We start from the raw sequence: 11,751 nt of genomic DNA, 5'->3' as shown, positions 1-11,751 counted from the left end.
TGAGGTGTGTTCAAAAAGTAAGGTGACTTTCCAATTTTCGCGGGATACGTACATTCAAGTTTAAATTTTTTGTTTTGTTGTGTTGGTACACTCTTCACGATCATATGTTCACAGTTTTGACTACATAGCTCGTGTTGTTTTTCTGGCACAGGCATAAAAGGTTAGAAGGGTTTGGTGTGCTCGGCGATTTTCTTCTTTCGAAAAAAATGGAGCAAAGAGTTTGCATTACATTTTGTGTGAAAAATCGAATCTAGTGCTCTACAACTCTTGAAATGTTGACAGTTGCATATGGTGAGTTTACTCTGAGTAAGAAAAATGTGTATAAGTGGTACAAGCTGTTCCAAGAAGGCCGAGAGGATGTCGAAGACGAACCTCGCCCTGGACGTCCCAGCAGGTCAACAACAAATGAAAACGTTCAAGCAGTGGAAGAAATGGTGTTGAAAAATCGCCGAATTACCATCAGAGAAGTTGCTGAGTATTATCTTCAAGTTATGCGCCGTTTGCGAGAGGCGATACGCAGAAAATGTCCGGAACTTTAGAAAAACAATTCGTGGCTTTTGCATCACGATAATGCACCTGCTCATTCATCGTTGCTTGTGAAAGATTTTCTGACCATAAACAGCACCACAGTCATGCCTCAGCCTCCATATTCACTGGATTTGGCCCTCAGTGACTTTTTTCTTTTCCCAAAATTGAAAAGATCCATGAAAGGACATCGATTTTCAATGATTGAGGTGATAAAAACTGCATCACTGAAAGAACTCAAGGCTATACCACAAAATGATTATCAGAAATGCTTCGATGATTGGAAAAAGCGTTGGCACAAGTGTCTTATATCTGATGGTGATAACTTTGAAGGGGACAACATAAATATTGAGGAATAAATGAATATTTTTTGAGAAAACCATAAAGTCACCTTATTTTGTGAACACACCTCGTATATATGTATAAGGTCCTATTTAGGATCCTGTGTCCTCTTTCGTCTTTTCTGTCCTTTTTCCAAAAATTTTTTTATTTTTAATCTTATTTTGTACAATTAAAAGAAAATTTACTGGTCCTACCTAAAAATGATTAATAATAAATTAATAGATTGTTTCAGGCAAACATTTTTTGTCTGTTCATTTTAGTTTATACGTTGTATCATTTTCAAAAAAATTTAATATTTTTATTTTGAATGAATCAAATTTTGAATTTTCAACTTTTCGACCAAATTGAAAAAGTTGTTATGATCATCTTGTAGAGCTTTTAGGATAAATTATTTGAGTTTCTTAGTACTATGAATAACCGTTCATAGAATTTTGAAATCTTGAAGAAAGGTGGTTTGAAAAATTTTGAAAACGAGTTCACTTCTTAAATTTTGATCCAAAATAGCTGGTTTACGAACTTTACCTTTATTTTAGGACACTAAAAGATTATACCAAAGCCCAATCCAATCTGTTAATTCTTTCGAAAGTTATCGTGCTAACAAACTAAAAATCTACAAACACATACCCAAAAACACACACGGGCAGACAGACATATACGTAAAAAACTGTTTTGCGGATTCAGGGGGTCTCAAAACGTGGGCATTTGACAAAAACGGGTAGGGGGGTCAAATTTTACACAAATCTAATACCTTCTCTTGATGAGAATGTAAAAATTCATTAATTTGCCATAAATAATGTTTTGATACTTCTGTTTTTATATTTTTTGTGAAAAATAGTATTAAGAACATTTAGAAAAAAGTAAATTTTTTATTAACCTACACATGAGACGAAAAAGAAATTAAAATACATAAGTTGTGATGAGAATGTGCCCACGCAGCGGTCCGATTTTTTATTGTTAATATCGTGTTTCACAATTAAACACAAAATATACATGCTATCAAAAATGTATCTATAACAAATTTGTAGATATTTTTGAAATGCACAATTTTTGCTCAGGCACCTTTTTACCCACTCTGCACATTTTAACTGTAAAATGTAATTATTTTATTTTTCATTCTTTTTTATTGTCAAGTACATTAGTGAATACTAATGCCATCTCTTAGAATTTTCAGGTGATTATCAGACTGCCTAGTATATATAAATTATATATGACTTTTACCTGTGAAGGAAGAAGTGTGAAGTCTCAAATTTGTCAAAAGCTTTTACTAGGTCAAAAAATGCGCAAAAAAGCTTTTTTTTCTTACTCTCAAATTTTTAACTGCGATTTGCCTTAAGCTAAATATTAGATCCGTACATGACATTCCTGACGTAAACCCACGTTGGACTTCCCAAATATTTTCTGCTGTTATTATCATTACCCTGCGAATAAGTATTCTTTAGTATATTTCACTTGCGGTACTTAATGAACTGATCCCTCTGTCATTATTGCAGTCGCTTTCATCTCCCTTTCTTTTGTATCGTCCGAGGTTTTTGAAACATCGTTTTTGAATTACTATGATTGAGGAAATTCTTGAGAGCCTAAAATTATTCTTCTATTAAATTAAAATAAATAGGAAAATAAATGGTAGGGGTGCACACAATTCGAAAGCAATTTTTTACACGCTATATAAATCCAAAGTAAAAGATGTGCTCCCAGATACTTTAAAAATTGTACAAATGTATCTCTCTCGATGTTATTTGATAAACTAAATATTTAGCAGCTGGCTTAATCTTCTATAATAATGTTAAAATTTTTTTCAAGGTTTTTATTATACTTGTTTACGAAAAGCTTCAAAGCTCGTAATTGAATTAATTGTGATATTTTCTATGTGATTATGCAAAGACAGTGTGCAAAAGTTATGAAACGCGACTGGTTGTTCTCTAAACCCTTCTAAGAGTTTTAAAGGATGATCTCAAAGTTATTGAAAAATTGTGTTTTTTTGTAATTATGTGAAAATTTTAAATTATAAAAAAAGTGTTCGTTTGCTTACTGTTTCGTTGATCTTATATAGGTAAATTCATGGCTGTTTAAAAAATGTTGGATTTTCATTGACTTTTCGTGGATCCAGCGAACTATAGTGTTTTAAATAATTTCTCAAAAACATTATACATCTCTGAACATAGTCCTTCGAGTCGGAGAAGTCGTGAAAAGGTTTCCGTTACCATCAAAAAGTGCCAATTATTTTAGCAAAAGAACGTTTTTGAAAATTGTAATGACGAGCTTCATTTTGGGAACTCTTGAGTACCAACAGCTTAAAACTGTCACTCGTTTACTTTTCTAAAGTTTGAATATATTGTAACAATCTTGATTATATTTCAGAATTTGACATTCGTAAGATAACTTTGAATTATTACAAATTTGGATGTTATTTTAAGATAAACTGTTTTCATGATTCGAATTATAATCAACACTGTTATTTATTAAATACTTTCAACTATCTTCAGTTTCCTAAATAAGGTAAATATATTGTTTCTTTCGATGTTAGATTTCTGCACTAGGTCATGGATATGATATTTATAACACCACAATGGACAATGATATTAAAAAAATATCGTGCTTTTCTAGCTCGACAAACTTTTTTAGAAGAAAACTACGATTTGATAAGGGTACGGATCTGTACCGGAATGCTTTATCTCAATAACATCATAAAATAAACACGCTACTACTGTTATCAGCCACAAATGAAATAGTTCATTCATATTAACAGTTTAAATTGAAATAATTTTCTTTCAAATTATTTTATAAAAAAAACAAGAACAAAACTTAGTAATTTCTATTCCTTTTCTTTTAAATTTCTTCGTGCTTACACGACGGGTGGCATTTATTTGGCTAAAACATAAAAAAATGTCGAGACGGCTTAGGCTTACGGATAGTTCTCTAATCCCTTCTGAGAGTTTTGAAGGGTTATCTCAAAGTCATTGAAAAATTGGCGTCTTTTTGATTGAGTGGAAATTGAAAATTATGAAAAGGGTCTTATTCCGCCAAATTGATTTACATTAATAAATGGATGGTTTTTTGAAAAATGCCGATTTTTCAGTGTTTTTATCTGGAGCCGGCGAACAATAGTTTTTAAAATAATACCCGCATGACAGTCTATATCTGATAACAATTCTTATTTTATTGTGTGAAAAGAAAAAATTCTAGCCTGATGAATAAAAAAAACATAAGAGAACTCATTAGATATTTCAATAGATCATTTTTATTTAATATAGCTTACATTACATTAAATTGCATTCAGAAAACGATTAAAGAAATGACCACGGATTGTACGTCCCAGCGACTCGGCCCATAATTATTAAATCCGTATTATCAATCCGTGTTATTAAATACAATGTATTTATCTACAATATTTGTAATCCGTAGTACACAAAGGCAGTTACAAAAAAACCTGCGCATATTACAGCAGACCTAATTTTGACAATATGTCTAAAACATTTTACAGTTTTTATACAATTTTACCATACAGCACACTTCTTAGTTGGATTCATTTTGGAACCTACTGGACAATTAAAGTCTTTTGCAAACTCTGGCCTATTAGAAAATGTACCGATGACTCTGAATTCTGGTGGACTATTATTATTGGTTAAAGTTTCGTTTTTCATTACCTCTGGCATGAATTTGGCACATTGCGTGACAGCTGCGTGAATCCAAAAAAGTTGCGATTGAGAATATTTTAATCCAGGCAATATGGGTTCCGGGCCAGTTTGACTGACTATATTTTGATAGGCTAGGTACGCTGCTTTTACGCCTCCGTTGTCTGCAATGTTGGCTTCTTGGGTTTGGGTACCATTTACCTGAAAATGATTAAATATTTATTATGAGAATTCACAGGTTTATCTTTTTTATGCATTTGGGTACATTTAGTATAGAATATAGAATGTTTTTCTCAATATACCTTATCGCAGAAATAGAAAATGGTGATGTCATTGCTGTAGAAATATGTGTGCAACAAAATACAAGAAACTTAAACATTATAGAAACATTTAAATAAATTTAATAATTTACAACAACAAAAATAGGAAAGAACAACTTTTGTCTATTAAAAAAAGTACAAAAACAAGAATCTAAAGAAACCTATAGATTTTTGACCCCACAAGATGATTTTTTTAAACCTAGGATGACATACGTTTAGAATGTTGCAATAAGATAATTGAAAATAATGATTTAGGTATTAAAAAAGCATCTATAAGATATTTTTCAAATATATTTTAAACGTTACTTTTGGAGCTTTTCTGTAAACATATAGTGAAAAAAAGCTCCAAGCGTAATATGTTAGTCGCTTATTAACAGTTATTGCCTTTTAATATTGTTCTATGTATTCCATAAAAGTTTAAACATCAAAGCTTTTTTGAAAAAACGATCCTTTTCAATCTTAATTAAAAATTAGCTCATGCTAATAGTCCAAATATCTTTCAGTGTAGATTGAAGAAGAAAAACTTTTAGGCTGCAAAAACCGCAAATTCCTGTACATGTACATACTTTGACGTTGACTTCTTCAACAGTATAGTTGCCGTACTGCTGGATAATGCAAGCAGCTTTCTGAAGAAATTTTTCATTCGTTTCTGAAGTCCACCACTCCTTGGAGTTTCCGTCTTTATCAAAGTATCTACCTTCATTATCAAAAGCGCGAGTCATTTCAGGTCCCAACTCAAACGCACCAATCCCGGCGTAGTTCAGGTACTCAGGCCGATCCTGATCGTAGAAAACGCCTTGTAGAATTCCAGCAGGGTAGTCTAACAAATTGGAATTTATATTCAATATATAGACAAATAAACTAAACTTCAAATATAATTATAATAATTAACCTAAAGGAATCTGTATTATTATTATAGAAAGTTACTATCAATCAGTGTAGATTTCATTCCACAATGCGTAAAAATTGAAATTAAAACTACCCACCAAGTTAACTTTTCAATTAACAGAAAGAACTTAACGTCATCTGTGACTCAATGGGAAATAAATTAATAAAAATGTTTAATTCTATTTTTCTGAAAAAATATCTTCTCACTTCGCTGCACTGGTTATTGAATCGCAGAACTTTAGATTTCCGGTCGGGTGCTTTTCCAATTAAGCTGTTACAGACAACGAAAGAAAACCCCTTCTTCAGAAATATACGCTATCTCAAGCCAATCTCTAGTTATTTGAAGAGTTAACTTGATAGATAGTTTTGATTCCTATTTTCACAAATCTTGAAATCACATCTGCACTGATCAATAGTAGCTCCCTAAGATGATAATACAAACTCCCTTAAATTACACGTATCGATAATGGAATTTATGGAAAATTAATTTAATTGGAAAAATACCCTACCGGCAATCGCAAGTTCTATGGTTCGATTACCAGTGGAGCAAAGTGAAATCTTCTTCAGAAAAATAGAATTGTGAAATAAATAATTCCTCTGAAATAATTAAGATTCGTGGCAGAAAATTGACGCCATTTACAGAAAAAAAGCTACTAAGAATCCTTATCTGGAATAATCATGTATCTTAGAAATTATGAGATTGAAATTAAAAAAAAAAACATAAAAGCATCCAAATTTCGACATCTTCTCACCTATACATCTTAATCCATTAAACCGATTAATACCTCATTTTAACCAGGAATCAGTATAGTAACAAATACTCAACTTTGCAAAAAATATCTATATGTTGAAACGTTTTAAAATTTTACGCATTTAGTGCAAACGAATGAAAATTCAGAGATGAAATATAAGTCAACTTTATTTGAACTATTCAAGATATCAAAAATGTTTGAAATTTTTATTGAAAATAAGTTACTGTAGAGAGAAAACGGTGGAGTGAATTTGGAAGAATAAGATTTCCTTAAAGTGTAAACTTGAAAGTAAGTAAACCATGCCCAAACTCCACACTTTTATCACATCCCGCGCTAATTGGATAATAAATCATATTTTACGTAAAGTATGAATTACAGAGTAGAAATCTGGCAACATTGCGATTATGTCACCGGCGACATGAATCAACGGTTGACTGAGATCTACATTGGTTGCGCCTCGCGATGTAGTCAGATTGCGATAGTCAACGTGTAGAAGCGCAAGCTTCGTGATTAATTATTGGTTTTCATGCATATGCAGAAACCAAAAGGTTAATATTATTTTTACACCATAATTTTAAAATACTTGTTTTTCATTTAAAAAAAGATCAATAATATCTTAATGGTGGTTACTTAGATATCACTGAGTAAAGAGTTCAAAAACGCCATCTCTCATAAGACGCAATGTTAAATATGACGAAATAAAAAACGTTAACAACTTATTTATAAAGTACACTAGGCTTCTGAGATTTTAACTGAGTACTTTTGTTAATCAGATTTAGATATCGCTAAAGTTTGGTTGAAATGATAATGAACATCTTGTAGCAATGGTACCTCCTTAAATATCAGCTATGATGGAAATGTATCAAAAGCCTTTTTAATTTTCTATTTTAATTTTAATTTTGATTGTAACGTCTTTTTTGATAAAAGCTAACAAAATTCCTTATCAATCGGCCCGTTGTGATTGAAAAAAAAGTTTTTCAATAATTAATAACAAAAATGGAATTTTTTTGTTTTTAGAAGAGTGCCTATTTTCTACAAATACTTGGAGTTAACCTAAAATTCTAGAATCAATGTAGCAACTATCCGCAAAAATTTTTTAATAGCTTATAAATATTTGTAACATTTATTTAATTTGTCATAAAAAATCTGCCCGTCTTGCGGGCACATTCTCATTGCGCGCTACGTGCGCGGCACGCTTCGCTCGCAAGTTTGAGCGCGCCTAGGGCGCGCGACGGTTGAATCTCGCGCTTCGCGTTCGGACATAATTACACCTCGCGCTTCGCGCTCGGATATTTATTCTTTGCATTTGGAATGCTTGAAAAAAACTTTATCAAAAAGATCTCTTTTAGATAGCAGTATTTATATTTTCTTCATATTCTGACTTCTCTACTTAATTAAGTATTGTCAAAGATTAAGTTTCTCAAAGCTCTGTAGGCTTTGAGGTACACATTCTCATCGTGTCACTCGCGCTGCGCGCTCGATTTCCGACCGATATTTGTAAACAGGTTTTGTTACATCTTTTTTTCTTGTAACTTTCGTCTTTTTGTCACACATTTTTTTTATTATTTTTTTTTTCAATGATATTTTTCACGAATAAAACAAAAAGTACGCGTCTTATCAAGAAATGATCCTTAACGAAATTGTAGTTCTTTTTTTGGAGTAACAATTTTTGTTGTTTCATCTTTTTTCGTAGCCTACAGAGTTTGTCCACCAAGTGGAACTTTTTATTTTTCATTATTTTTTGTGCAATAGAAATTTGAATTTTTGATTTTTGAAGAAAATCCAAAAATTTGTTATGATCATCTTGTAGGGCTTCTAAAAAGAAATGTTTTTCTTCTCCTGACTTTTTTCATATCGTGCGTTTTTTGGCTTCAAATTTTGATTTTCGGTTGATTTAAAAAATTTTGAAAACGCTATATCTCTGAGAATTTTCATTTTATCGAAAAAAGTCATAACGGTAAATTGTTTGTTTCTTCAAATATCATAAATATCCGTACATAGAATTTCTAAATTCTGAACGAACTCGTCCTTTCTTTTAGGACCTAAAAGAAGTGTGCCAAAGATGTATTTGATTTGCTCATTTTTTCGAGAGTTATCGTGTTTACGGACGGCCAGACGGACAGAAAGACATACGCCACCGTGAAAACCTGATTTTCGGATTCAGGGCGTCTCGAAACGTGGAGATCCGTTGAAAAAGTGTGATGTCAAATTTCCGACAATTCTAATACTTTCTCAATCATAAATGGTGAAAATGTAAAAAAAGCAATTGAAAATGGACTCATAGGAATTGACAGTGATTTATGAATGAAATTGTACTAATTGTGAACAATTTATATACAAAAACTGTTTTTCAATTGAATTCAGAAGGTATGATAAGAAAATTTTCATTTTAAACACAAATTATATGAAAAATAATCCAGAGAAGGTAGTTATGTTGGAATAAATGATTTTTCGTCAATTAAATTGGCTAAAAATTATACGAAAGTATCACAAAATATTAAAAAATTTTTTCATGCAACAAAAACCGATGATTCCTGAAACAAATTTAATTAACACGTGCGATTTCCTGCTATTTTGGGAGGCAAAAACTCTGGTCTTTTAATAAATTGAAGTGTAAATAACTATTTTTTAAACTCCTAGGGAGATTATATAACAATTAACAGCTGTTATTATCAGTAACAATTGTTTAAACAAATTTTTATCATGAGAGGCATTTTGCAAGATAAAATTGCATTTCTTTATTATATTAGCAGCCTGTTTATTCATTTCTAGATTATTTCTTAAAGTGAAAACTTAGTTGTTTCATCATTATCAACTGGTATTAACTAATTTTTAAACTCTTCTGAAAAACCTTGATAACAATATGCTATTGATATTGTTAATATATTTTTAATATGGAAGATATTTATAGACAATTTAAATACGATTTTATAGAAAGGACGAAACATTATCTACACAATTATTAATGACACTAAAAATAGAGTTATACAGTTTTATAAACAAAAGTTTAAAAACTAGTAATTAATAGTTGGCTACGTTGAGAAAATAAAGTTTTTACATTAGAACATAGCTGAAAAATGTCCTTGTAATTAATTATGTTTAAACAATAATTAATTGTTGTCGGCCGATGATATAGAGCTATTACTAAATAAAAGTCTACCAATAGTTCAAATAAACGCCATTTTGGTATTAAAAAATTTTTAAACTGAAAATAAAGTCTTCAAACAATTGTTTTTAGCAATAAAAATGCTTGATTTTCATATCAGATTTCTGAAACTTTTGAAAGTAGTTATTTACACTTTTGAATGTTAAAAACTGAATCTTTAACTTTAAAATAGCCAGATAGTGTTTTTGTTATTTAAATTTGTGTAAACAATCATATTTTTTTATTGGATGAACAAATCTCATAATTTTGGACATTTTCGTATCATTTCTGTCTATTCCATAGACAAAACGTGATTCATTCCTACATAAATACATGTTATAAATAATTTTTCGTAACATTTGTTTAGAAAATGACAATTGATTTGTTATGTTCTATAAATTAAATTAAAAACGGGTTTTGTCTATAAATTATTCGAATTTAGTGCGAATTAATATAAGAATCGCAGCTAATCCTCATGAAATGATGTTCACTCACATATTTGTTAATAAAAAATTGAATATATTTAATAAAAATTTATAAATAAGCTATTAAATATCTTTTTGGATAGTTGCTTCATTCGTAGTAGGTAGTTCGGATTGAATCCAAGCATTTTTCGAACAACGGTACAGTTCTAACAAAAAACAAAATTTCCCATGTTTGTTATCAAATAAAAGAAATTAAACTTTTCACAAAACGGGTCCCGACAGATTTAATCGGAATCAAAATTTATGCGGAATTCAAATAAATGTATAGATTATATATTCATTTTAAGTTTAAATTGATAGATACAATCGAAATTCTAATTGATCAATATGTTATCTAATTGAAGCAGAGGATAAATCAATTTGATTAATTTGTAACGAAAATTATACAAAACAATAATTGAATTTGTCTTATTTATTGAATCTGTGATTTAAAATACATTTCCTAATCGAGCACACCTAATTTTATTCTTTTTGCATACGAAAAAAATTAAATCCCACCAAAAATATGAATTTTTCAAAGTCAAATTTAGCCAAGTGATGTGGAAAAAATATTAATAATAAAACAGATGAAGAAAATTTTGTATAAAGGGCCTGACAGCAACTTTTACATAAATTTTAGAAAGTCCTATTATACATTAAAAATATTATGTGGATTTAAATACAAAATTGCTGGATTGTGTTATTAATGGTATAATATAATTCCGCCAACTTGTAAAATGTCTTATGTAGCTTTTAAAAATTTGTTCAAATATTGATCCAGTCGTTTTTATAAAAAAGCCTTAATAAATACGCCATTATGAATATTTATTCAAAATTAAGTGGCCAAGTTTAATTTAAAAAATTGATATAATTGTACTTAGTAGATTTTTTTCTTCGCAGATGTTTTTCATATGATTTTACATTTTTCGGAATCTTAGCACAAAATAATTTTACTGTTTTGCAAAAGTCTATCAATAAAATAGACTTACCAATGCTGTTTTCCTGTTGAAAATATTCAGCGCCACTATCTTCACGAATAATGTCCATGTGGAGTGTCCAATCTGAGTTGTCATCAGGCTTCCTCAAATCATTGAATGAATGTTCTGTCGAGAAAATGGTCACATTGGAAACTGCTTCAAGGAAGTCGTCCGGGGTTATTTCCAACATGCTGTAGTGTTCGTCAAGAGACATGTCATCAAAAATTTCTTCGGGATAGCCAATAAAATTTTCCATAGAATTCAGTTTAGCCAAAGCACTCGCCCTTGTTTCTTCGTCCATCCAGTCGGCCTTAAACAAAATTAAGAGCAAATAACAGACATTGTGAATGGAAAACTTTGATTATGTACATTCGTCTTTCCACGAATTCTTCACAAGAATACAAATGAAAACCTTTTTATATATTTTTTTCATCTCATTTATAGATAATGACAGAGAATGAAGTCCTTTTGCTTTTGCAAATCAAGGACAGCATAAATTTAAAGGGTGGGTAAGTAACGTTACGAACTTAAATAACGTTTAGTGATTTTTCTGATTTAAGTTTTAAGTTAAGTTAGCAAATCTTGCGAAAGATGTCCTTTTATTCGTATAAGCTGAATGTTTGAGTCTTTTGTTCACTATTAATTCTGTTCATTGAGGATTCATTATTTCAATTAAAAATTGATCTCTACAATTGTTTATTTAATT

General features: G+C 30.3%; 1 protein-coding gene across 1 annotated transcript in view; it reads right to left on the bottom strand.

The window, feature by feature from the left end:
- Positions 1-4,361: 4,361 nt before the first annotated feature.
- LOC117169878 (neprilysin-2-like) overlaps positions 4,362-11,751 on the bottom strand; it is a 75,986-nt gene continuing 68,596 nt past the window's right edge. Inside the window, exons 9-11 of the mRNA XM_033356386.1 lie at positions 11,058-11,355; positions 5,386-5,639; positions 4,362-4,700 (exon numbers count right to left, since the gene is read on the bottom strand). Coding sequence (XP_033212277.1) covers positions 4,362-4,700; positions 5,386-5,639; positions 11,058-11,355 — 891 coding nt within the window. The remainder of the gene's footprint in view (positions 4,701-5,385; positions 5,640-11,057; positions 11,356-11,751) is intronic.

Source organism: Belonocnema kinseyi, chromosome 3 (genome assembly GCF_010883055.1).
Source record: "Belonocnema kinseyi isolate 2016_QV_RU_SX_M_011 chromosome 3, B_treatae_v1, whole genome shotgun sequence".
NCBI lineage: Eukaryota > Metazoa > Arthropoda > Insecta > Hymenoptera > Cynipidae > Belonocnema > Belonocnema kinseyi.
This window is presented reverse-complemented; position numbering and strand designations above follow the sequence as displayed.